Below are 27,399 nucleotides of genomic sequence, written 5' to 3' on the forward strand. Positions count from 1 at the left end.
AGGGACTTATGCAGTAAAAAATGTGTAAAAAAAAAAAAACAAAACTAATAAAATGCCATAATAAAGATTTATTACCCCCTTTCCCATTATACAAATAAAGATATTTAAAATAAATAAATAAACATATTACATACTGCAGTGTGCAGAATTGTCCAATCTATTAAAATATAACAATATTGTTCCCGCAGAGTGAACAACGTAAAGGGAAAGTGGAAAAAAAACACTCTTAGGGTATGTGCACACTGAGAAATCCAGGCAGATCACCCACCGCGAATTCCACCGCACGCAGTCGCGCGCATCTCCGCCTGTGCCATAGACTCCATTATAGTCTATGCCGATTCCACCGTCTGCCTGAAGAATGAACCTGTCCTCCGTGGTTGTGTTGTGGTGAAATGAATGGCTTACAGACAGAGTTGTAGTTTTGCAGCAGCTGTAGAGCCACAGGTTAGTGAACACTGCAGCACAAGATACGTAGTGATTTTTCATTTGGGCAGGCCGGACGTGTGCTGGCAGTTGCTCCCCAGTGAAACAACTAAGGATACCGCATCTGACAGCTGTTTTATTACAATAAAAGGACTGGTAAAACGCTCCGTACATTATATATTGATTAAAAAGCTGGTGACTCATTGATGTGGTCAGCACTTTATTTCCATCAAACCGAATCCTGGAAGGGATCCATTGCTGCTGGAAGGAAAGAGAAATAACACTATGGAGCACGAGAGACCTGACATCTTATGTGGTGCAGAAAACAGCAGGTAGAAATAGATTATACGTTATATTTATAGACTGCGGTTATTATGTAATGAAATGGACACCCTATCAGCTTTTCATTAGGCTAGTTACTATGACTAGACAGTATTTTCTCTGCATCAGGCTAAGGCTACATTGCAACTTTGGTTGCTTGACATGAAGATCACAAGATCACATGCAGTTGTGTAGCATATGGTGCATTGTGACAAAGCAACTGCAACGGGACAGTCACCAGAAATCCAGCTTGCATGGAGTTTTGGACACAGGTTGCAAGTCGCACGTTACTCAATGAAAGTCGCAATCTGTTTTTGATTTTTCTGTGGTATGGCTATATTTTCTTTGTACAGCCAAATTTCTTAACAATACAGCCCTGATGTAGCAGAGATGAGTTGACTGGCTTAGGCTGGGTTCACACTGCGTTTTTGCAATCTGTTTTTTTGCAAAAAACGGATGAAAAACGTGTGCATCCGTTTTGCTCTGTTTTTCCATTGACTTCCATTATATATATATATATATATATATATATATATATATATATATATATATATATATATATATAAAAAAAAAAAAAACAGATCCGTTATTTTGACGGACACAAAAACGTTGCTGACACTATTTTTTTGTCCGTTAAAAAAAAAAAAACTGATCCGTTAAACGTATGCTGAAAACGCAGTGTGAACCCACCCTTACCCTTTCAATTCAAGATTCGTTTAATGCTGCTTTCACGGTTTCTTCCATGTCCTCAGTTTGGGTGTGGGTTTTGCAACTTCGGGCCGTATTACATGGGACGATTATCGTTCGAAAAATCGTTAGATCATACGGTACGCGTAAAAGCAGACATCGATTAAACGACCAATGAGAAATCGTTGGTCGTTTGATAGAATTCGGACCTATTTTTATCGTTTGATCGTTCGCACATTGTTCGGTGTAATAAGAAGTCATAGCTGAAATGTACGCAATAGCAATGACAAAACAACCGCAAGAACGATCATAAAGTAACAATCATTGTTCCGTGTAATTGGGCGAACGATTTCGGGTCATTTGCCATAGCGGTCTTTTGAGAGAAAGAAAAAAAAAAAAAAATCGATTGGTGTAATAGTTTAAGTGAAGTGAATGGAGCTGAATTGTAATACTGCACACAGCCTGAGGACAAGGGTGGGGCTGTTTTAGCAGGAAAGAAGCTGTGTTTTTTCTAATCCTGGATAAACCCTTTCAGCAGTTCTGTACACTTATCCACGTCTTCAGAAGAGATACCGACACCCCTGATAGTTTAGATCAGTGACAGAAATTACAAGACTTCTGTTACTTCCCTGCAGAACATGGGCACCATTTACAGTTGATGGTCAGAAAAATGATGCCAGTCAGCAACCATATTTGTGAACTATTTTTATACTTACACGGCTTGTTATATTACTAGGTAAACAAGCTTTCCTGGATGCTCACGCTTTTTCTACCAAGATAAAAATAAATATATTCCTAACATGTGAAGAGTTGGGAGAAGTAGCGTCACTGTGACAGCCCACTGAATGGGTTATATTCAGCATCTCCTTCTCCCACACACACTGCTTCTTACCACCAGTCTTACTAATAACACTTCTAGTGACTCAGGACAATGAGATCAACAGCCTGCAAATTAAATACCTATTGTTTCCAGGGAAGAGGATGACACACAGGGTGTTTTCTAGAGTGCTCTCATAAAGCTGAGAAATCTTCCTGTCCAGATCCTTAATAATCTCTGTGTGATCCTCCTATAAAAAAAAAACAACAGAATGTTAATATATATATTTATATTAAAATACAGCGCAGCATCAGACCTCTCATAGTTATCAGCATCTGAGAGTTTCCAAGCTTAGGAGTAGAAATGAGCGAATTTACAATACAAGTGAATCACTTTGTTTGTTCGGCATTCTGCTGCTTTAGAAGTCCATGCCGCTCCGTGCCACTCCACCCCTGGTGGCTGGAGAAGCTGGATCCTTCTGCCAGCACTGGATCCAGCTTTTCCAGCCACTCAGGGTGGAGTTGCATTGACTTCAAAGGCAGATTGCCAAGCTAACAAAGCAATAAGCTTTGTCTGTCCTGTAAATTGGCTCATCTCTACAGAGTTGTGCAGCAATATTAGGGTGGGAGAATTCTAAAAAAGTATCATGTTAAAATTATTTTTTAATATGTATTTTTTTAATTGATGCCAACTGATAATGGAGAGGACACTGTATAGCAACAGACCCAGAGACAGCAAGCGGCTAGGGTACATAGAGCATTCTGAGGCGGGCACAGACAGTACTGTGTCCCAATTTCTACCTGTAAATAATATAAACACAGACAGCAATGCCTCTGTGATACATAGATACAGATGGTACAGCCTCTCCTTATGTAGGTGCAGGTATTATTGACCTCCCCCCCCCCCCCCCCCGCTAGACTAGAAAAAAAACTTCACTTCCTGCAGGACACACAGCAGCTGATAAGTACTGGAAAACTAAATAGAAGTAATTTACAAGTCTATAACTTTCTGACACCAATTGTTTTGAGAACAAAAAATGCCGACGTTCCCCTTTAAGGCTCAGGTAGAACTGCCTCCCTGTCTCGTTGTAAACAATAAGGACACACTTGGTACTTTTTCCAATCCCTGTAAATGATATAGGCACAGATAGAACTGCCTATTGTAAATGATGGAGATATTGATAGAGCTGCCTTGCTTGCTCTAGGAACCTTGGTAACTCTTCTATAGTAGTGACAATAGCAGTAACACTGACATAAATAGGCTGAAGAACTCCAATAGACTGGACATAGACTCCTTACCTTACTTGTAACTTTTTGGTTACAGTGTTTGTGTGGAGGAGCATGTCTCACAGCTGCTTGGAGCCAGCCATGTAGGTGGCTGGAGGTAACCGCTTTCCTACTTCTCAGTCCGCCATGTATCTGTATCTGTTTAATCGCTCCAGCCGCAGCATCAGGACTGTGAAATTCTACACAAATGGAATACAATCAGACCATTATATTAAGCACAATGATTCTTCATTTGCTCTCTGTAGTAGCCTTATAAATGGCTGTTATACGAGATATAATAGGGATCAACCCAACGGCGCCCACCAGGTCATATAAAAAAAGTGATTACAAGAAGCGGTAGATTGGCTTTAAATTCTGATAGAGAACTGCCCTCCTGTATTATCAGACCATATACACATACTTAGGTAACAGTACTTGGCAGGATGATGGCTCTTTGGGTTTGTTGGCACAAATATAGATTTGATTTCCTTAAAATGGTTAAACTGCTGCTGAAGAAATTCTTCCGTCAAAGGTTTGGTAAATCCAGAGACATAGATTGTGTTTTTATTTTCTGGATCTTCTTCCATCTCCTTAAAAATATCTTCATAGTCAAGGGTCTGCCGTGTTATCATCCTCTGAACCTATCCACCAGAGAAGAACAAAAGACATCACTATAATCCAGACCCCAACCCAGAGAGTCATAGGTGAAGTCTTCAGGGACATCTCTCCAGTTTCTTACCTTAATATGACATCCATCAATACATGAACCATTTAGCAGTTCCACGGCGAGCTGTGCAGCTTCTGGGACGCTGTACTTAATGCAGATATATGGCTGGAGAGGCAAAGGTAAATGACAGTATATATTAACTCGATATTCTATTTGTACTGACAGTACAGACGTATACATCTATAGACTCCCAACTTATACACTGCTCTCAAGGTACAACATGAAATACACTGGGTTTTCATTCATGACTGCATTCAGAGTTTACCTCTGTCTGCACTTCCTGCTTGTTCAGGGTCTGTACAGCATGATACTACCTGTAAAAACTTGTATAAAATGCAGACAGTAGATTATTACAGGGGATGTCTGGAACTAGATAAAAAGGCCAGCTTTTTACTCCCTAGAAACTGCACAAAATCTTTCCTAGCATTGTATCTTGCATTACATTCATCAAGTGAATGAGTGTGGGCCAGACACTTTCATGGGCAAGAGTGCTGCTGTCTCTGTGGCGCTGACTTTTACCTAGTCCAAGACCTTCCCTTTAAAGTGACACTGTCACCCCCTATTTGCATTTTGACTGCTCTCCACAGGTGTAAAGGGTAAATGTTACAGCTTTCATTATTTTATATCACACCTCATGGTGCTTGTTCTGGTAAAAAGTCGTTTTTATTACCTGTGGATTGGTATATGTGGGCGGCGCCTCACGACCTTTGTGCCACATCGCTCCGCCCCTGACACCACTTAGCCCCACCCCATCCGTGACGTCATCGCAGCATAGGCCACGCCCCCTCGACGGCCATTGGTGTGGGACAATCCAAGGGGTGGGGCCTAGAGCTTTAGGCTGGCGCTAAGTGGCGCTGGGGGAGGAGCGATGTGGCACAAAGGCCGCGTGGCCCCGCCCACATATACCAATCCACAGGTAATAAAAACGACTTTTTACCAGAACAAGCACCATGAGGTGTGATATAAAATAAGTAATGAAAGCTGTAACATTTACCCTTTACACCTGGGGAGAGCAGTCAAAATGCAAATAGGGGGTGACAGTGTCACTTTAATAACCTAATGACCACATTCTAGCCAATGAGGTTTGGCCAGTAATCTATTTTCCAAATTATGAATAACCAGGAGAAGCTCTGTACAGACCATGAACAAGCAGGATATAAAGAGAGTTGACTAGAAAACAGGTTGTAACTGGGTGCTTTTTTTCCCCAAATGAACATTGTTCAATATATATTCTATATATATAGAATATCTATATTATACATACACATATATATATATATATATATATATATATATATATATATATATATATATACATATATATATATATATATACACACACTCACCGGCCACTTTATTAGGTACACCTGTCCAACTGCACGTTACCACTTAATTTCTAATCAGCCAATCACATGGCGGCAAGTGCATTTAGGCATGTAGACATGGTCAAGACAATCTCCTGCAGTTCAAACCGAGCATCAGTATGGGAAAGAAAGGTGATCTGAGTGCCTTTTAACGTGGCATGGTTGTTGGTGCCAGAAGGGCTGGTCTGAGTATTTCAGAAACTGCTGATCTACTGGGATTTTCACGCACAACCATCTCTAGGGTTTACAGAGAATGGTCCGAAAAAGAAAAAACATCCAGTGAGCGGCAGTTCTGTGGGCGGAAATGCCTTGTTGATGCCAGAGGTCAGAGGAGAATGGGCAGACTGGTTCGAGCTGATAGAAACGCAACAGTGACTCAAATAGCCAACCGTTACAACCAAGGTAGGCAGAAGAGCATCTCTGAACGCACAGTACGGCCAACTTTGAGGCAGATGGGCTACAGCAGCAGAAGACCACACCGGGTGCCACTCCTTTCAGCTAAGAACAGGAAACTGAGGCTACAATTTGCACAAGCTCATCGAAATTGGACAGTAGAAGATTGGAAAAACGTTGCCTGGTCTGATGAGTCTCGATTTTTGCTGCGACATTCGGATGGTAGGGTCAGAATTTGGCGTCAACAACATGAAAGCATGGATCCATCCTGCCTTGTATCAACGGTTCAGGCTGCTGGTGGTGGTGTCATGGTGTGGGGAATATTTTCTTGGCACTCTTTGGGCCCCTTGGTACCAATTAAGCATCGTTGCAACGCCACAGCCTACCTGAGTATTGTTGCTGACCATGTCCATCCCTTTATGACCACAATGTACCCAACATCTGATGGCTACTTTCAGCAGGATAATGCGCCATGTCATAAAGCTAGAATCATCTCAGACTGGTTTCTTGAACATGACAATGAGTTCACTGTACTCAAATGGCCTCCACAGTCACCAGATCTCAATCCAATAGAGCATCTTTGGGATGTGGTGGAACGGAGATTCGCATCATGGATGTGCAGCCGACAAATCTGCGGCAACTGTGTGATGCCATCATGTCAATATGGACCAAAATCTCTGAGGAATGCTTCCAGCACCTTGTTGTATCTATGCCACGAAGAATTGAGGCAGTTCTGAAGGCAAAAGGGGGTCCAACCCGTTACTAGCATGGTGTACCTAATAAAGTGGCCGGTGAGTGTGTATATATATTATATATATATACATACATATATACACACACACACACACATATATATATATACATACACACACACATATATCTATCTATCTATCTTAAAAAATTTCCAAAAGCTGAACCCACAACTTGAAACAGTTATCTACTATGGTTAATGTTATTTTAATTTTACAGAGGACTTTGCTTACCTGTAGAGTCTCTGCAACATTACTCAGAGAGTGGATAGGACCGCAACTCTCAAACTGCGTCTTCACAGACTTCAGGCACACCCCCCTCTTAAAGGGTCCAGCAAATACAGTCATCAAGTCTGCAAACTTGCAGGTTACCTTTATTAAAAGACAGATGTTAGGATAGCAATACAGTCCTGTATTCATGTATACTGCATCCATATTCGTCACCTTTTTTTCAGAGGACAAAAAAGCAAATGCACCAAAAACTGGCGGATGCTTCTTGCACTGTGTTTATTAAGTGTTATTATACACCTATTTAGGAGTGGCGTTCAACAAGCTGGTTGCCTAGGTTACGGACCACCGCTCGCCACTAGGTGTGCTGGGGCCGGGACCAGGGGAGCGCGCTTTAGCTGGTCAGTATTCTCAGAGTGTCTCCCACTCTCACAGATGGCTCTAGGGCTTGTGGTTTGTCCCTGGAACTGTCTGTGATCTCAGTGGGAGTCCTTAGTACCCCCACAAATCCCATGTCCCCATGTTGAACGGGGCAGTTGAGAAAAAGGCTTTAATTGTGGTAAAGGAAGGCGAAGCATAAATAATACATATGTACGGCATTGCTCAATACATGTATAATATACAGACAATGGCATACACTTATTACACTACATACTAACAAGCTTACCCTTGCATTGGTGTCTAGAAGGCACTTATTGAGAACATTTCCACCCTGGAACCAAACAATGCTGACAGGAGATGAGGGAAAGGCACTGCACGCTCTCTGGAGGATCTACAAGGAAAATGTGCATAGTTTAAATGAAAGAAATATAGTTAAAAACACATTTGTGATATTGAAGTGGTTATCCAGGATTAGAACAAGCACAGCTACTTGCAAAAACAGCACCACCCCTACCACAGGTTGTGTGTGGTATTACAATCCACCTTTATTCACTTCAATGGAACGGAGCTGCAAAACCCCACACCAAAACAAAGGACAAGATGGGTGCTGTTTCTGGAAGAAAGCAGCCATTTTTTTCTAAACCTGGAAAACCCCTTTTAGGGTGCGTTCACACGTACAGGATCCACAGCAGATTTGATGCACTGTTCAGTTTTTTAGATCAAATTTGCTGCAGATCTGCACCTTCAAATCTGCTGCGGATCCTGTACGTATGAAGCTACCCTAAGGCTTTGTTTACATGTAGTATGAGACCGGCTGGTCTGCATCAGGGAATTACCATTTATTCTATAGTACATTCTTTTTAAACAGTAATTTCCATCCTGCGGTTTACAGTTGTTGCAAAACTACAAGTACCAGTATAATGGGGGTTGTAGATTTACAACGAATAGAAAGTCACAAGAGAAGGAACACGGCTTTAAAGTCATTCCAGATGTAAATTTTAAATGTACAAATGTAAATTGGATCTGTTATATTCCATTTGACGGTCTGGCAGGCATCTCGATACTCACTTCTTCATTTGAAGTACATAAGAAGGTCTCACAGTGTCTTGAAGGCACAGACTTTCTCAAATCTTCTCTGGATACATAAGCAATCCTCTGTCCTGCTTTATCCAGCTCTTCTAGAAATCTATATAATGGAATATGTCAAATTACCGATCAATAGACTGACTAAGAGGGTACTCCGACTTAAAACAATTCTTTACATGTCAGATTTAATGATCGGGGACACATTAGAGTAGCTGTGATAGCCTAAGGGAGTAGTGGTGATAGTGCTCAAACAAAGAATAGAGAACTGATGACTTGCCACTTCATTTTAAAGTGAGACTCTGGTCCCCATTCTCCAGATAGTATGGGGTCCCAGCAGTCACACTTCCCAGCAATTTGACAGTAAGTCAAATTAAGGGCCCTATTACACCAACAGATTATCTGACAGATTTGAAAAGAGGAGAAATCTCAGTCTTTCCTTTAGGCATTACATGGGGCCTATTTAAACAAATGGGCTGTTCCTATAATGAAAAGAAAGGCTGGGTCCCCCAGGGAAGCGGATCTTACCTAGGTCCTCCTGATGGCAGGGGATGAAGGAATCCATTGATGGGGGCTTTAGTATTGCCTGGTCTACTACGTAAGTTATTTTCATGTAGGAAAACATCCTCCAAATCAATATCTGCAACCTGGGGAAAAACAGGAATGATGTAGACAGGAATACAAGGATACACAGGTGGTGAATAATTAGAACATAAATGGACGCACCTTCTCTGGCCCGTGCTGAATGAAATACTGAGCCAAGTTCAGGGCAGCTGCAGCATCTTCCGAGGGATTGTGGCCAACAGCATCGGCACACTGAATCTCTCTTCTACAAACACATTGCAGAGGTTATTTGAAGGCTATAGTTTACACTGTGGGCCTATACATGAGAAGAACACATGATATGCCTACGATAGCTGTCAGATGATCACTCACTGAGCAGACAGCTATTCTTCCCAACTTCAAAGAACGCATGTGTTTTCAATAGAGAAAGGAGTAAGCCCTTATCTCCTATGAGAACAAAGGATCAGACATATGTTGAAATCCAACATACTTCATGCTTCTGTCTGTCAGATATCTAGCATCTTTGCAGAGTTCTCTATTCTGATTCAATATGGCCCTTGAACAGAGCTCATCCAGCTTGGTTGTATGCATGGTTACCTGAAGCAACTGCATGCTGATCAGATGAATATTCCTCGTGACAGGTACCATTTATCAAAGCATACATGCAGTTTCAAAAGATTTTTGATAGCCTGAATAAATGTTGCATGTGACCCATCAGCCGTAACCCACAGATATTTATATGTAGTGTAATGAGCAGAAGGGAACACATCTAGACAAACACCCAAGTCGATAGGGAGATAAAACTCTGTACTGTACTTTAAAATCGCTTGTGCCAAGAACTTCAATCTAAATTTCCTTTCCAGACTTCGTGCAAAAAGTAGTGCTGTGTCAATAACATTCGGATGTGTCATCTGTAAGGAAAGAGAATACACATGAATACACACAGGGTCATGACAATAGCACAACCATAGTTATCAGCATGACGCCACGAGCCATAAAACTCACCTGCAGAGCTCGCAGATCATTATTCAATGAGTGACCCACCAAGACGGCATCTGGAGGAAGAAGTCTTTTTAGTTTTTCTTGGACATCCTTCAGCTTTGTATTCACCTTGGAAAGCATCTTGCTAGTAATCCCTGAGAACCTGACCAAACACAACAGAAGGGCATAAGATGATTGACAGAACCAAACATCACTCATGGCCCAACATGTTAACAGGTATACAGCGCTCATCTTTATAGACGCAGAGACTTCCCGTTTTACCCTCAAGGTAATGACATTGAATCACAAAGACCCCAAAATGAAAGTTGTCGTGCAGTAGTAAAAGGGGTTAACAGACGGGATAGGCCATTGTAACCAGATCAGTGGAGATCGGTCACCTGGCACCTTCACTAAGCAGATGTTTTAACAGGCTCATTCAATGATTTACCAGGGCTCATCCTTACAGACATCGTACATTTAGAAGTAATCGTGCAAGGAGCTGCAGTACTGTCTTATTTAAGGAGTAGTGAAGAATGCTCCTGGCCATATACATGATGTGACTGGCTCAGGGGTCCTTTGTTTGCCAGTAACTTTGTGATGGTAGGATACCTCCCCCATAGGATGGTCAGAGAGAATCGCCAGAAGTCTCCTGGTGCAGCAGGTCCCTGACCAACATTTCCCCCAGGAGAATATTGTCCTAGCTGCACAGAGGGAGGACTAGAAGATAAAAAATACCTCTATATCCTTCTTGCATTAATCCCCCTTCCTCAACACGGTCTCGCAGCTGGCTGCCTTAGAGGTCATGGCTCCACACGTCATGTATTGGCACAAAAACAAAAAACTGCCCTATGGGAAGCCCACCTAAGAGAAGTATATAGAACTGAATGAGGAAATACCTGGTCATATAATTTATAATGGGGTTGTCCGGCTTCACCAACTCATCCATAATACACTGGCCTTGGGCATCCACTAAAGACACTCTGGTCAGCTCGTTCCCTTTGCAGGTCAGACACTGTGGATGGAGAAGAACACTGGTGTAAGATAGGAGTCTGCTACATTTCATCACTCTCTAGGTGACCATAATCCAGCTTGAGCTGCAGGCCTCATCCACAAAGACACACTATTACAGCAGTCACTGGATGGCATTACATGGCCAAAGCCTAGTCATCACACCAGATACTGCAGATCCAGTTTCTACAGCTTCCAGGAGAGATTTGGGAACCATTGAAAACTTAAATTTGGACTTTTGGGCCCTTAATCTATGATCTATCATGGCCTTAAAGGGAACCAGTCAGTATGATTGTGCCGATATGGTTCCCAGCTGCACAGTATAGATCTACTGTGCAGCTCCCTGAAAAAGTTGTGCAAGGCTGGGAGACGACTAGTCACAGCTCTGAATGTCAGCATGTCCTGTGGGGATGATTGACAGGCAGAGAGGCCACTAACGAGTCAATCATCCCCACACTGACAGGCATAGAGCAGCGACTAGTCCCAGACGGCTCCCCATCCAGATGACTGGTTACCGGCCCTCCCCTGGCCGTGCACGCTGGAATAAAACCTCTTTTTCCCTCCAGGTAAAGCTACAGCTGCAGACACGGCTGGTAGCCTCAGGGAGCTGCACAGTAGATCTATACTGTGCAGCTGGGAACCATATCAGCACAATCGTACTGACTGGTTCCCTTTAAAGGATCTTTTCAGACAATATAACCTATTTGCAGTTGACTAACAAATGAACATATATTGGTAAATACAATTATTTTGGTACCTTTCAGTGGTCTTTCAGGCTTTGCTTCTGCTTCTAATACAAACTGTCTGTTCTGTTTTTTTCATTACCCCACACTTCCCTGTCCATTGTACAGCCTGTAACAGACTTTGTGCCTGTTGTACTCTGTAGCCAGGAATTCAGTCAATTTTATCTCCCTCCCACTATGTAGGAGGCTCCTCTGGGTGTGGTGTGCAGGGTTATTAATATGGTGGAGTAGTGGGATGGAGAGAGTTGGCTGAATTCAAGACTACAGTGTACACAGAAGCTCATTGCAGGATGTACACTAGACAAAAAATTGGTCTAATGAAAACAGAACAGACAGTATGCATCAGGAGCAGAAGGAAAGCATGAAAGAAACAGAAAGGTAGTAAAATAATTTTATTTACCAATATATGTAAATGTTAGACAATAGGTTTGTATCATTGCATGTTGCACTTCAGCGTCCCTCATTCTTTGTTCTGCTGTCAGACAAATCTGACAGCATCTTATCTCCCACTTCTATACTAAGGATGCACGACTATGTGGAGGCCACAGTATGACCAACTGCACTGGATATCTGGATTTCAGACACTTGCCATTTCACAGTCCAGACCAAACAGAGGGCTGCTGTCAGTGGGTTCCTTGGTGCAATTGCTTTGAACAAAGTTTTCTGTGTCAGAGGATCCTGCAAATAATAAAAAAAAGATATATATTTTATTACACAAAGTATTGTAGTAAGTCTGGGTTCACACTGCGTTTTTGCATTCTGTTTAATGTATCCTTTTTAAATAAGTTACTTAACATACAAAAAACGTTGTCAACCATGTTTTTGTGTAAGCTAAAAAAAAAAAAAAAAAAAAAAATGTTTGGATTTTTTTCTTTTAACGTCCGGGTCAATTTAATGCAATGTTCCTTCCCGCCTTCTAAGAGCCATAGCGCTTTTATTTTCCCACATAAACTTGGTTGGGGTGTCATTTTTTGCACCACAATCTATTAATTTTTATTTATATCCTATTGGTGTAACAGAAAAATTTTGATCGCTTTTTAATAATTTTTTTCTGATATATAATTAAAAAAAAAAAAAAAAAAAAAAAATCAGCAATCCAGGTGTTTCAGTTTTCGTTAACGCAGTTTACCGTGTGAAAACAATAATGTTATATTTTAATAGATCAGACAATTCCACACGCTATGATATGTAATATGTTTATTTATTTTCATTATTTTTATAATGGACAAGGAAGTATATTAAACTTTTATTGGGAGGGGGGTTTATAAGGGTTTTTTTTATACTTTAAAAACTTTTTTTTTTACACTTTAATAAAAAAATTTGCCGGACTTCTTCGCTATAGATCGCGCCGTTTAAGGGGTTAATGACAAGCAGCTGCGGGATCGCAGCTGTTTGTCATTATGCTGGGCTCCGGGACATATATGTGTGTGGGGCTGCTCTCACTGCAGCGGTCCCGCACACATCAAACCCTCCTGCAGTAGTAACATATATCTACGTATTGCTGACGTGAAGGGGTTAAATAACGGAAGTCAATGGGCGAACAGATCCAATAAAGATTGCACACAATTGCACGCATCCATTATTGCTGTTTACATTAAACGGACTGCAAAAACGCAGTGGGAACACTGACATAAAAATAAGGTTTCCAAAAATGTTATCTTGATCTGCTATACGTTATACTTAGAACAAACCTATCGTTTCAGAGTTATTTTAAAAACCTGCATGGTTTGGTGAGATTAACCAGAGAGGCAACAAGGCGAATTTCATACACTTCTCTAGCCGATCACAGCAACGCTCATACTCCTCTCTGGTATGACACAACACTGTGCTGGTGAAAGTACATTGGCCAGGCTTGCACTGTGCTGGGGGTTCAATAACACAAATGGCTTAAATACTATAGATGGCATGTGGAGGGAGAAGTGGTATTGTCCCCCAAAGGTTATACAAATCACTAATTTACACTTATTAAAGGAAATGTACATAAAGTGTTTTTTTTCCCCTGCACTTACTACTGCATCAAGGCTTCACTTCCTGGATAACATGGTGATGCCACTTCCTGGCTAACATGGTGATGTCACTTCCTGGATAACATGGTGATATCACGACCCGACTCCCAGAGCTGTGCGGGCTGTGGCTGCTGTAGAGGATGATGGCAGGAGGACACTGAGGGACACAGGGCACTGGAGGAACACTGAGCATCCCTCTGCCATCATCCTCTCCAGCAGCCACAGCCCACACAGCTCTGGGAGTCGGGTTGTGACATCACCATGTTATCCAGGAAGTGACATCACCATGTTATCCAGGAATTTACATCACCATGTTATCCAGGAAGTGACATCACCATGTTATCCAGGAAGTGACATCACCATGTTATCCAGGAAGTGACATCACCATGTTATCCAGGAATTGACATCACCATGTTATCCAGGAATTGACATCATCATGTTATCCAGGAAGTGACATCACCATGTTATCCAGGAAGTGACATCACCATGTTATCCAGGAAGTGAAGCCTTGGTGCAGTGATAAATGCAGGGAAAAACACACTTTATAAGCATTTCCCGTAATAAGTGTATATTGGTGATTTGTATAATTTTATAAAAATTTTCACCAGACTTCTCCTTTAATGTTCCATCAAAAAAACAACAGGGAAGTTTATAAACTGACCTACAAATGGATAATCATTTTTCCTCATCTCTTCCTCAGTAAGTAGATACCTGGTCAGGCCATGCCTTTTCCTGCCATATTTTTGTAGGATGGGGTCGTGAGACTCTGGTACTTCATGGAAATTACACTTCTGATCCACAGAACCTAGAAATATAAATCCTCAGGTTGGGTCTATTATAATAATACATTTAGCATTACCACTTTATGTTGAGCTGTGTTCCTCAAAGGATCACTACCCTTACAAGAAATCTGATACAAGAAAATAGGACGATGGGCAGCAGCCATGTGCAGGGGCTACAAATATGCAATCAACTATTGGAGCACAACACCCAGACAGCTTCAGTCAATTTAGCATGTCTCCCAGCTGGTGTCTGGTTGCTGCCTGCAGGCCCACATTGGCTGTGTAAATAATCAGGCAAGATAACACTATTATAGATAAGCGACACTCAAACATACTTGAGTTCGATCATTCGCCATTTGATTACTGGTGGCTGAAGAAGTTGGCTGGAGCCCTAAGGCCCCTAAGCCCCAATTTCTGCAGCTGCGGGGTATCAAATGCCGAGCAATCTGGTTGGGAGAACATTGTTGAACCTGAAGGGGAGATTTATGAAGACCAGCGCCCCTTTTTCGCGGCCGGATTCACTAAGAGGCGTACGCCTCTTATTGAATCCGCCCGGCCAGGCGCCCGAATTTGAACCCGGCGCACCAAATCTACACCTGCTTCCAGCAGGTGTATATTTCCGTCATGATTTGTGCCTGATACATCATGATAAATGAGGTGTGGGAGGAGGCCACGCCTCCTCCCTGCCTCATCACGTCCCCACAAGCTCCTCCAGCCCGCCCATCAGGCGAGCAGGGCGCACGCCAGGGAGAAGGGGCGAATCTGCAGCTTCTCCCTGGCGTACGCCTTAGGCGCAAGCTTAGTAAACACCCCCCCGAAATGTTTGACAGGTGCGCTAAACACTATCAAAGAGGCTTTCCAAGGTCCTGAACTGTTGAGGCCTGTAACACCCTCTCGTACTACCTTCCAAACTTATCCCTGCGTAAGGCCTAGCTTCCAGCTGACTGTCAATCAAGCAGGGACAGCTATTGGATATATGAGAAGTTACATGTGTCTGCTTGAGCTAACAGCTATCATGAACATGAATTGCAGCTGACAGATTCCCTTTAAATGGATTATTCAGCCTTTTTAAACTGAAAAAGATAACACTGCAGGAATAGTGATGGTGTATGTGGATTTTATAGATAAAGAAAACTCTGGCCGAAAAACCCTTAGAAGTAACTTTACTACAGTCAGATGGACGATACTATACCTTCTGTAAGGTGCTTACCATTGATTGTCTCCTGGGTGGGAATGTCAGAATCATTCAACCCAAGAAGAGAGGCAAGAAAGTCACTGGGGGGAGGTGGCAGGCTGAATCTCTATATGAGAACAGGAAAGAATATGAAATAAACAGCTGTAGAAGTAATCATCTGTAATATAAGTTTAGTAAAAAAAAACAACAAACATTCTATTCCAGTCTTCTGAATAAAATTTTAAGTGAAAGGCTCGCCATACCCAATGTGTACTTGTCTAAAGGACAATAGATGTATAATTTGTGTATGTCATCACAAATGGGGCAGAAACGGTTCCTCCTTTCACTTTAAAGGGATTGGACACTTTATAGTAAAACTCTTCAGTGTACAGTTTTAGTAACTGTACTCACTGTATATACCTGTGTACCTCATAGAACTAAAATCAGGCTCCCCTCCTCCAGGCTGGGATGCCCTGCTCTGTGGTGATTCTGTCCATAACATGGTGGAGCAGGTGACCATGTCCTGCCTTCACTGTCCTTCATAGGCATATACAGGCTTAGAGTGGGGGACACGGAGTGAGGGGCATGGTTACATGACAGAATCACCATTCACCATACAGGCCAGAACAGCCTGGAGGTGGTGCGCCTGATATCAGGGAGCTGCTCTCAGTAAGTGCAGTGTGTGCATTTACTATTACTGTACACTGAATGCTTTTACCATGAAGTGGGCACCCCTTTAAGGCTATGTTTACATGTACTTTGGTCAAAATTTAATCCTTACTTTGGTCAGTATTTTAAGTCAAAACCAGATTTTGGCTAAAATACTGACCAATCTTACCAGAGGACACATCTATACAGCACCTGGGAACCACCATTCTCAGAATCATAAGGGTACCAAACTTCAGACCTCCATTAATGTTATTTATGGAATATTAATTCACATGCCATAAATCTGTGCCATAAACTCCTCAAATACTTTAGAAGAATGTAAGGCCGTTGTATAAGAGAGAATATATAGTACTATACTTTCTATTCTCCACCACAGACATCCTGTTCTTCTACTGATTTCCCTCCATTTTAGTGCTTATGTTAGTCCCCTAGCCGCTCTTTATAGGCTATGGCTTGTACACTCCGCAGTAATATTTCTAGGTGCTGTTCTGGAACTTTCATCTCCGTACTTACATGTCTGAATAATCTCCTAAGAGACTGGAAGTGTAAGTAATACTGGTAGAAATGATGCTGGGCGAGATCCTGCAGCACAACCAGCACCACCCCTCGAAGACGCTTCTGATGGTGAACGCTACACCAGCTACAAAGAAACACAGCAACACAGGTTACAACTTTTATAAAAGCTGAAATACATATTTCATTTGTTTGCACATCATTATGGTAGCAGCCATCTTGCCTGAGCTGCTTTAACCCTTTCACAACCATGGGTCATTGATGCCTCAAAGCCCAGGTCGCTTTTGGATATCAGCTTATATATAATGTATCTGTGAAATCTATTTTCACTGGTTTCCCCTTTAAGTAGCATGTAAAACGCTAAAAACCAGGAACACACCTTGCCTGTGTGGCTTTGCCCTTTTTCCCAATGACCGCATACTTCAGGAGTTGGTGCAGTTGTAGGTGAGGAACTTCACAATTATTACAAAATAATGCGGGAGCCAATCTGGGCGCTTTCTGTGAACACACAAAAAAAAAAAAAAAAAAATCAGCAAAAAAAACAAAAACAAAACAACCAAATTCTATTTATCAGGCCCAGATTTATCAAAGGGTGTAGAAGATACACAGGTGTAAACTGCCCGCAGAAACCAATCACAGCTCAGCTTTCATTTTACCAGGGCTGAAACCTGAGCAGTGATTGGTTGCTGTAGGCTGTATACACCTGTGTATGTTTTATACCCTTTGATAAATCTTACCCCCAGTGTCTGGAGAATTTGTATACAGCCCTAGGGCTGCCAGGAAGACATGGATACAGCCAAATGCCTATGGCTGTATCCATGTTTTCCAGGATTACATATGGCTTCTCCAGCCGTCGGGAGTCAAACAATGAACATTCAGGTTCGGACAAACATTGCCAAATCCTGAACTTTCACCAAGCTCACTTACCACTACTGAGCAGCAACAACATGAGAGGACCATGGTCTCCTGCCTGCATCAGTCTCCTAGTAAGGATGGATGCAGCAAGCCACATACAGCAGCCATCAAGTACCCACTTGTGAATACATACAAAGCCTTTAAAGGGATATTTCTATCTCAGCACGTTATCCCAAGGCTGGGTTCACACTGAGGATTCCGTCGCTTGTCCCCACTCACGGGCACATGCATCTCTACCTGTGCCATAGACTCCATTCTATGCACAGGCGGATTCCGCCATCCACTGAAAGAATTGACAAGAATTGAAAGGAAATTTCCCGGCCATTGAGTGGAGTCTATGGGGTGGGTGGAAATGCTTGTGTGCGCAAGCGAGGACGAGCGAATGAATCCGCCGGAACTTCTCCGTAGGGATTCCTCAGTGTAAACCCACCCTACCCATAGACTAGGAGATAACATGCTTATCCATGAGGTCTGTCTGCTAGGAACAGTGCACAGCCAGCACTCCATTCATTCTCCATTTCTCTGAAATGTTCAATGGCTCCATAAACCTCTAACAATTTATTCCCCAGAGATCAGACAATACAATTTATTATACTCGTAAAGCAAGATGTCACCTGGGACCTCTGTAGGTGTAAACCATTGGCAGTTCCTTGGCTTGTGTGATTCTCATCCCTTCTCCTCTTGAGGCAGGTTTCTTCTTTTTCTTCTTCATCAGGGAGCGGCCTCTTAGGTTGTTTCCCAGACTTGTTATCTCTCATTTCATCCACAGATGGGCAAAGGGCACCGAGGACTAAACAATTCAAGTAAAAGAATCACAAGAACTGCTGTCACTGCCCATAGCGACCAATCACAGCTCAGCTTTCATTTTCCCAGCGCCTAATCAGCTATCATAGGTTGCTATGGGTAACGGAGCCAGGCTTTTCCCCAGAGATTGATGTATCTGGGACATTGCATTGCTTTATAGTGTCCACATACGACTGCAATACTTATATATACACGTACAAGTCTATACCAATGGTAAAAACACATGGTGTCCCAGCACATACTAGCTGGCATACATGTACACGTCTATGCATGTGAGCCCAGAATATATTCCAACACTTCACTTTACTGCACTTTACAGCAGTTTGCCCCACATCCAGGAGCCTGCAGCAGTCCCCGGTAAAAGATGACACCCAGGAGCCGGCGAGTACTTACAGGAAGCGGCCAGTCAGTGCGCACATGTGCGAGCGATCATTGCAGCCGCTATCGATTACACAGCCTAGGCACCCGGGTAGACCGCTGCAGTCGATGACCGAATCGTCGCTTGGTGATGACGTAACGGAAATGGCGTTTACAGCGGGGAATTTGAATAAAACAAATGTCGCTGCTGCAGGAGGACGCTGGAGGTGAGCGATGGCGGAGATAGATGTGTGGGGGCGCATTGCACTATATATTCAGTGCCCGTCTGCTAGCTTGTCGGGGGTCACATTACTTGGGACCGGTCCATCCATATGATCGTTGTTCTATAGATCACCGGCCATTGACTTCAAAATCTTCCTTCTAAACCAGGGACAGGGAACCTTCTTTTCTCCAGCTGCTGCAAAACTACAATACCCATCATTCCTGGACAGATAAAGCCAAAACGTTGGCTGTGCAGGCATGATGGGAATTGTAGTTTTGCAGCAGCTGCAGGTTCCCCATCCCTGATCTAAATCAGCTGATGCAGAACTACAATTCCCATCATGCCTGCAAAGCCAGAGTTTTGGCTATGTCTGTCCAGGCATGATGGGAATTGTAATTTTAAGGCAGGGTTGACATCTAGAGATTATGCCGCTCACCTCTCAGATCAGGAAGGTCTCTCTGACATCTTTTACTCCTTCTTTCTAGGTAACGGAGCAGCAAGATGACCACCAAGCAGCTGGCAAAGTAAGACCTGAACGCTCCTCTATGTTCTTATCATCCGGATGGAAGATTGCGGTGTTTCCGGTTATTCTGCAGCTCTGAATTATGTTAATAAATAATATAATCTCTGCTCTCCCCTAGACGGCTCGGCCTGATACGGAGGAGCTCCAAGTTGTCCCTGAATGCTAAGAGCTCCGGCAGCCCCAAATCTAGTAAGTGTCAGGGCGCACAGATTTTACAAGAGCTCTGCGGTGGGGGATGGCAACTTTATATATATATATATATATATATATATATATATGTTGGTTTTTTTTTTAGAACAGTTTTTTGACTACTTGATCATCATTGACTTTGAGTCAACGTGCTGGAAGGATACAAAGAACTACGGTCAAGAAATCAGTAAGTGTTATGTGATAGTATAGAATTCTTTAGTATTAATTAGTTATTTCTAATGGGATATGTAAACCTCTCTCCATATTATGTTTGTGGTCTGACAACAAATCGGTGACGGGCAGCTGTGATTTCATACAGTGTTTGGCTTGTCATGGTTACACCTTAGATGTTTGGTCAGTAGGGGTCCAGGCTCTTTTAAACTGATTCATCTACATAGATAATAAACGCTGGATATAGATGTCTGGGATCATTCTGCACAGTTGTGTAATCCGTGTCTTTATGTCCTTGTAACTAGTTGAGTTTCCAGCCGTATTATTAAACACATCGAATGGAGAGATCGAGTCAGAATTCCACACCTATGTACAGCCACAAGAGCACCCCATTCTTTCTGACTTTTGCACGGAGCTAACCGGAATAAAGCAGGTATATGTGTTACCTCCTTAAGATTGCTGAGTAGACATGAGGGCAACTCGAGGATACTTGAGTCCGAATGTGCAGGATTTGTATACTGCGGTTAAAGAAGTTGGATGCAGCCCTAAGACTGTCCATGTGTTCCCAGACTCCCTTCGGCTGCATCCAGCTTCATCAGCCATTGAATAATCGGACTTAAGCATGCTCGAGTTGCGCTCAGGACATTTCTGTAAGTCAGTGTCTAAGCTCACAGACAGATATGCCCATACCATATTTCCTTTCTCAATCCCATTTATATAAATGTTCTATTCTCTTTTAAAATAGCAACAAGTAGATGACGGGGTTCCTTTAAAGATTTGCTTATCCCAGTTTTCCGCATGGATTCAAAAACTTCAAAAGGAAAAGCATGTGATTTTCCCTGGTGTCTTACCAACTTCTACATCCTCGGGGGAGAAGATGTGTGGATTTGTAACTTGGTCAGGTATGTGTTTTTTTGGGGTTTTTTTAAGCTTTTAAAGCCATCCATTTATGCATGAACTTTGGAGGCAGAATGTACTTCATGCCGATCAGGTCAGTGTACATTGTGACAGGAATACTTTAAAGGAGAAGTCAGGTGAAAATTTTTATTAAAGTATTGTATTGTCCCCTTAAAGTTATACTAATCACTAATATACACCTATTATGGGAAATGCACATAAAGTGCTTTTTCCCTGCACATACTACTGCATCAAGGCTTCACTTCCTGGATAACATGGTGATGTCACTTCCTGGATAACATGGTGATGTCACAACCCGACTCCCAGAGCTGTGCGGGCTGTGGCTGCTGGAGAGGATGGTGGCAGGGGGACACTGAGGGACACAGGGCACTGGAGGGACACTGAGCATCTCTCTGCCATCATCCTCTCCAGCAGCCACTTTTGGCAGACAATAGAATACTTTAATAAATATTTTCACCGAACTTCTCCTGTAACTTGCATCTGTCACCAGAAAATTCACTACTAAACTGCTGATAGTGTTACAGACCTCACAAAAGGATGGCACTGGTGATACCTTTACTTCTAAAACACAAAAATTTTGTTTTGTGCTGTGGTTATATCAAAGAGGAATGTCTGAGGATCTGCAGTGGCTATGGGCTGCAACACCTCTCTGATGTGCAACCCTGCCCCTTTGATAGACAGAGCGTATACGGCTGGGTTCACACTGCGTTTTTACAATCCGTCTTTTAAAAAAAAAAAAAGATGTAAAAAAAATTGATCCATCCGTTTTGATCCGTCTTTCCACTGCCTTCACTGACATAATTTTTTTTTTTTTTTTTTTAAAGATCAAAACAGATTAATTTTTTTTAACAGACACAAAAACTTAGTCGACCAAATTTTGTGTTTGATAAGTATCCCTTTTGAGCAGTCAAAATAAAGATATTACCCCTGACAGGTGCACTTTATAGACAGTTTACTGCATACAGACCTAAGGAGTCTTAACTGAGTTTTATTATCACAACCTCCTTCCCTTTTATGTAAAACATAGCAAACTTGTATATTGACAAGGCATACATAGGACACTGTCTGCAGGTGTACTGCTGGCAAACCCCTTTATCTGATCCAGATGCCAGGAGGCTGATGTGTAAAGATAAACCCATCCGCCAGGTAACCTTCAAATGATTCAAGTGTCACAAAAAGCTATATCCACTTGATATATTTAAACATCCTGTCTGGCACACTTATGATAGTCCTTATTGCTGCTTATTTCAGACTGGGATCTTGGAGTTTGCTTACTATATGAATGCAGAAGAAAACAGCAGAGGAAGCCAGATATTCTCAACTCCTGGATTGACCTCCGGTTAACATACAAGGTACGTAGATTCCCTTAAACAGTGACAAAGCAGTTACAATGCAGCAGCTCTAAATCCATTTTTCCTTTGACTTCCATTTTTTTTTGACGGACACAAAAACGTAGCTGACACTACATGTGCGTTAAAAAAAAACTGATTGCAAAAACGCAGTGTGAACCTAGCCTTAGCAGAATGCTGCTCATAAATCTTTATTAGTGTTTCTGCAGCTTTCTTCTGTGTGCTGAAACTCCACTGGCCTGCCATGTAACCTCACAAATACTGCTGAATCATTGGCTAAAGCCATAAATATCTTAGAATCGTATCACACGGCCCAACATTAAATGTATGGGAGTACCGATCTGCTAGATCGGCGCTTGCTGATCAAGCCTATTAGACAGCTTGATGATCATGAAGCAAAAGCTGCACAGACATTGTTACAGATGTCCGTGCAGACCTTGCTGTATATAGTAAATAATAAATATAAATAAGTATATACTTTACCTAGCCATGCTCTCTGATGTCCACCTAGCTTCTCCCCTCTCACCGTTGCTGACACTACTGAAGCCGCTTAGCCAATCACTGGCTGCAGCACTATTCAATCTCGGTCAGTGATTGGCTGAGCAGCCTGTCACTTCAGAGATGTCTTCAGCGGCGGCTGCAGGCAGAAGCTAGGACACCAGGGAGCCTGCAGTGAGAAGTATAAAGTTTATTATTGTACTTCACATATTCCACAGCCATTGCCTGCGCATCTGCCGAATCGTCCTGATTCAGCATATTATTGCTCTGTGTTTTATAGGGCCCTTACTGAAATCTCAGACGTTAGAGTTTGATACACTAGTATAACAGTCACATTTTTACATTGGGGTTGGGGCTAAAAGTCTTAGCCTGACCTTGGGTGCGATGACCCAAACTGGTACCCATCATTTGAGATCATCAGACCTGCACTTTCGCCAGGATTTATGGTTATAATACTGGCACTAAATTGCAAACCTATTATACTAGTTTGAACCCAGCCATAACCCCTGCTAAATGCCATATTGTGAAGTGTATAGACGGCACATAGAAGGTGCTCCATGCACGGTGTATTTTAGATGCCGATAAACAAAGTCTCACCTATAATTACTTTCTTCCAGCTTTTCTACAGTCGCAAACCCAAAGGCTTAAATGGAGCTTTACAAGATGTTGGAATTGAGTTTTCGGGGCGGGAACACTCCGGTATGGTGGTTTTTGTGTTTCAGAAAGCAAAAAGCATATAATCTACTTTTCTCACCCTCTATAAGGTCCATGTTGGCTTTCTTTCCAGGGTTAGATGATTCTCGGAACACTGCACGGCTGGCCTGGAGAATGATCTGCGATGGTTGCGTGATGAAAATAACGAAATCTTTAGACAAGGTCAGTTGGTTCTTTAGATCTCCATTCTTTCTTCATTCAACTAACCGTGATGAGCAATAGAGACTAGATAACAACTTCGCGAGACAAGACTTGAAGAAGCATGATAACTATTCTGAGACTTATTGTCATGATTCACTTTTGAAGAATTCTGGACTTTCTTTGTAAAAATAGGTACCCCCCAATTCTTCTGTGAGACCGGGGCTGCCAGTGGCTGCTCAGCTCCATAAATCCGGACGAGGTGATGTAAAACGGGCATCGGCTACAGTTGTAGAAGATGGACAAGACTTAAGAAAGAATCTAACATCAGACAAAACCAGTGACCCAAGAACAAGGCAGCCATGTGCTAGTGCCAACCAGGAGAGTATGGCCAGCACTGGACATCTAAGAGAAAATTGGGCACAACAGACGTTAATAAATGGACTTAGTACAACACTTGGTAATGGTAATAAATACAGGTTCTCCTCGCGAACCTCCCTTGGTCTAGTACGAAATAACCTAAGGATCGGAGCCTTCACTTCTACACCTCTGGATCAGTCGCCACATGGTGGCGGTCACGTTTTAATGTCTACTACTGTTCAGGCTGTAAATGATGTCTCCGCTCTGGATACGAATTCCAGCTCAGATTTGTCCATTTTAGCTGACTGGGAAGAAGCTGCTGTTATAGAGGATTCTCAGCCAGACAAACAGAAGCGTCCTACAAAGCCAGAGGAACCAGATCTGTTACCAGTGGATTCACCATCAAACGCTGTCCTAATGCTTCATACTGAACAGGAGCATAAGAATAGGTGCCAGTCAGTGAACGGTATTAGGGCTGCAAATGTCCACCCTAAATCTGTGGTTTATAAGAGCCCGGACACCACCATTTATAATGTTCATATGAAGAAACCAGTATCTAATGGGTCAGCTTTTAAACTACCTAATGCTTTAGAAAATAGAAGAAGTGTTCCGTCTTCATCGACTAGGCAAATGAGCAAGACATCTACTTTGTTAGATTACTTTCCTAAAAGGAATCTTCCCAGTGTAAGCTTCTGCTCTCCTCCCAAGAAACGTTCCTTTACCATACATGAAGATCAAGGTAACCGCTCTTTGCCAGTCACTACTAGTGGCTCCCGTGTCCCCTCCCATAAAGTATTAAGCTCTACAGTGAACTGTAACAGGACCTTTGCGGCCACAAAATGTGATCGAGTTACTGCTCCGATGTGCCAGTGTGGTCGCAGAGCAAAGAAACTCACTGTCTCTAATCTCGGACCCAATCATGGTAGGGTCTTCTATAGCTGCTCTGTCCGAAAGCGGAATGGTGAAAGCGGCAAAGGCTGCAACTACTTCAAATGGGAGGACACACTCCTGAAAGAGAAGTCTGCAGACATGTCCGCTTTACTGTCCACCAGTGTCATGTCTACTTCTTCCAATAAAAGTATGATTTCTGCAGGGTCTTCTGTGCCCAAGCCATGCATCAAGCTGAGACCATCAATGAGAACCTGAATGTCAGATACTACCACAATCATGGTCGGCTAGTGAGGTACAAACAATATCCGTATAATAATAACCGGACGGTTTATCTATCGTGCCTCAGGGGGTCTATGAAGTAGCTACATCCATTACAAGTGGATGGCATACATTAGTTGTATTTATAAGTATAAGTATATATATAGTAAGCATTGGGTATCTCAAAATCAGGAAAAATGAATAGTTTGGATATCATTATATAATGTATGACACTAGCACAACTATCAGGATTGGCACCTTGTAAATTTTTTTTGTTTCTTTATGCTAAGTCACATCTTTTACCAGGAAAGTGGGTATGATGGAACTGCCAGTGCCTCCTAAACTATAATTTATGAAGCTCCAGGACACTATGGTTCTCTTTTATATTGGTAAAACTCTCCTGTGTTCCATATAGACCAATCACAGGGCAGCGTTCATGTTTCAAAAGCAGTTTAACCCCCTCCCGCCGCTGCACAGTTAACGTTGCTGCAGCCTATGCCAAAAGCTGCAGCAATGTTAATTAACGATCCAGGATGATACAGGCACAGGAGCTGCACCTGTGTCATCCGCAGCGGGTCCTGGCTATCAGTGATAGCCGGGGAGTCGCCACAACTCTCAGCACTGGAGCCGCGCTCCGGTGCTGAGAGTTAACCCTATAGATAATGCGGTTAGCATGACCGCAGCATCTAGAGGGCTCCTGACAGAGATTTCTTCCTTTACAGAGGGAGAATTCTCTGCCGGTGTCCATCGGGGCTCTGCGAAGTGAGGCATCAATAACCCCAGGTCGTGAAAGAATTAAGAAATGAAAGCTGAGCTCTGATTGGTTGTAAAGGGAAACATGGACCCAGATGTTACAGGATACATATGCACCACTGCCAAAGGTTTTAGTGTAAGATTTTAAGCTAACTTTATTGAATGGACTTGTAATAATGTCTATACAAATGAATTTTTAATTCATCGCATGTAACGCTGCAATGTTATTTTAATACTGAAATAAAAATTATTTATTTTTTTACTTTGTCTATTAAAGTATTTTCCTTACAAAAAAAAGTATTTTATTACAAAATAGAGAGAGTTGTGATACACGTAACCCTTCTTGACCAGGGTCTACATGTTACTCTTTATGATTACTATTTTAAGGCCGGGTTCACACTATGTATGACAGCGGCTGTTCTGTGACACGGCTGTGTCACAGAATGGCCACTATCAGGGAAGTTCTTCCCAGCCAGTACCACAGTACCAGCCGGATAAACTTAATTTCAACTGCATTCCGATTACCATAGCAGACAATGGTAAGTGCGGCTGGAGCCATACTTTACATTGTCTGCACTGTCAGTTTTTTGTGCGGCCACAAGGAATCCCGGATGGGATTTCATTGAAATCAGTGCGATGCATTTTTTCATTTAATAACAGCTTGTGTTTCAATCTGCAACAAAGGCCGTTTTTAAATGAAAACCATACATTGTGAGCCTAATACTATAAAAATCATAAATGGGTACTCTGGGGCTTTAAAAACAATGTATATATGTTTCTGCCCCTATAAAGAACATAATTAAGTGCCTTTTCTTACCTTGCCAGGGTCCTGCGACGTCTACGTGCCCGTCCCCATGGGGGACACAGTAGGACCCTGGGGGAGCATAGAAAGATAAGAACAGGCTCTTCAGAGATTGGTTCAGTCTTCTGTCATTGCCGAGATGAGTCAATCGCTAACTGAAGGAGGGCAGTGCCACGGCCATGGATTGGCTGAGCATGCTGGCACTGCCGAGTTACAGCAGTTTCCATTCACTTTAAAGTAGTTAGTGGCGGGGCTGTGGAGTTGTTAAATCGCAGCTCTGGCTCCAACACAGACTCCTAAATTTTATCAGGACTGACTCCGACTCCAGCTCCTTCATAGATGGCGAGTCAGATACCAGGGGGTTATTTATCACACTGGCTCAGCAGCTTCTCCCTAACGTCCTACATGATCCTGGGACAACTTCTGAGGGAATAAGGAATACTGTATATAAAGCAGCTTCTCCTGTGTGTGCAGTGGATGCAGCCAGTCTCCAGCCTCCATGTCCTGAACAACTCAGAACTAGACTAGCTGGAGCAGGTGGTCTTTTCCTGCTGACAGTCTTCAATGTTTCTAAGTAAATATTCACCATACACAAAGGAATACTTCTAACAATGCCAGATACCTGTGATATAGAGAGGGGTCACACAGTGATAGAGGG

The 27,399-nt window shown here is 42.5% G+C and overlaps 2 protein-coding genes across 5 annotated transcripts; one reads left to right on the forward strand and one right to left on the reverse strand.

Annotated features, from left to right (window-relative positions):
• Positions 1–36: 36 nt before the first annotated feature.
• REXO5 (RNA exonuclease 5) lies at positions 37–19,177 on the reverse strand. 2 transcript variants are annotated; one of them, XM_069983796.1, is made up of 20 exons: positions 18,991–19,177; positions 18,408–18,583; positions 17,258–17,376; positions 16,879–17,005; positions 15,733–15,823; positions 14,402–14,545; positions 12,324–12,412; positions 10,880–10,995; positions 10,008–10,146; positions 9,819–9,913; positions 9,165–9,267; positions 8,967–9,085; positions 8,424–8,541; positions 7,642–7,746; positions 6,981–7,118; positions 4,253–4,345; positions 3,935–4,154; positions 3,547–3,713; positions 2,392–2,498; positions 37–684 (listed from the first exon to the last, which is right to left on the reverse strand). In XM_069983796.1, exons 2-20 carry the CDS (start codon positions 18,549–18,551, stop codon positions 636–638), a joined length of 2,283 nt encoding a protein of 760 aa, XP_069839897.1. In that variant the 5' UTR covers positions 18,552–18,583; positions 18,991–19,177; the 3' UTR covers positions 37–635. The 2 variants fall into 2 exon arrangements, with proteins under 2 accessions (XP_069839897.1, XP_069839898.1); XM_069983797.1 differs by having other exon boundaries at positions 37–681; positions 18,991–19,176.
• ERI2 (ERI1 exoribonuclease family member 2) lies at positions 18,784–26,152 on the forward strand. 3 transcript variants are annotated; one of them, XM_069983798.1, is made up of 10 exons: positions 18,784–19,181; positions 19,663–19,701; positions 19,819–19,889; positions 19,996–20,076; positions 20,366–20,493; positions 20,806–20,962; positions 22,230–22,330; positions 23,443–23,524; positions 23,613–23,701; positions 23,873–26,152. In XM_069983798.1, exons 2-10 carry the CDS (start codon positions 19,679–19,681, stop codon positions 25,181–25,183), a joined length of 2,043 nt encoding a protein of 680 aa, XP_069839899.1. In that variant the 5' UTR covers positions 18,784–19,181; positions 19,663–19,678; the 3' UTR covers positions 25,184–26,152. The 3 variants fall into 3 exon arrangements, with proteins under 3 accessions (XP_069839899.1, XP_069839901.1, XP_069839900.1); XM_069983800.1 differs by lacking the exon at positions 19,996–20,076; XM_069983799.1 differs by lacking the exon at positions 18,784–19,181 and having other exon boundaries at positions 19,661–19,701; positions 20,001–20,076.
• Positions 26,153–27,399: the final 1,247 nt, after the last annotated feature.

This window comes from Dendropsophus ebraccatus, chromosome 9 (genome assembly GCF_027789765.1).
Source record: "Dendropsophus ebraccatus isolate aDenEbr1 chromosome 9, aDenEbr1.pat, whole genome shotgun sequence".
Lineage (NCBI taxonomy): Eukaryota > Metazoa > Chordata > Amphibia > Anura > Hylidae > Dendropsophus > Dendropsophus ebraccatus.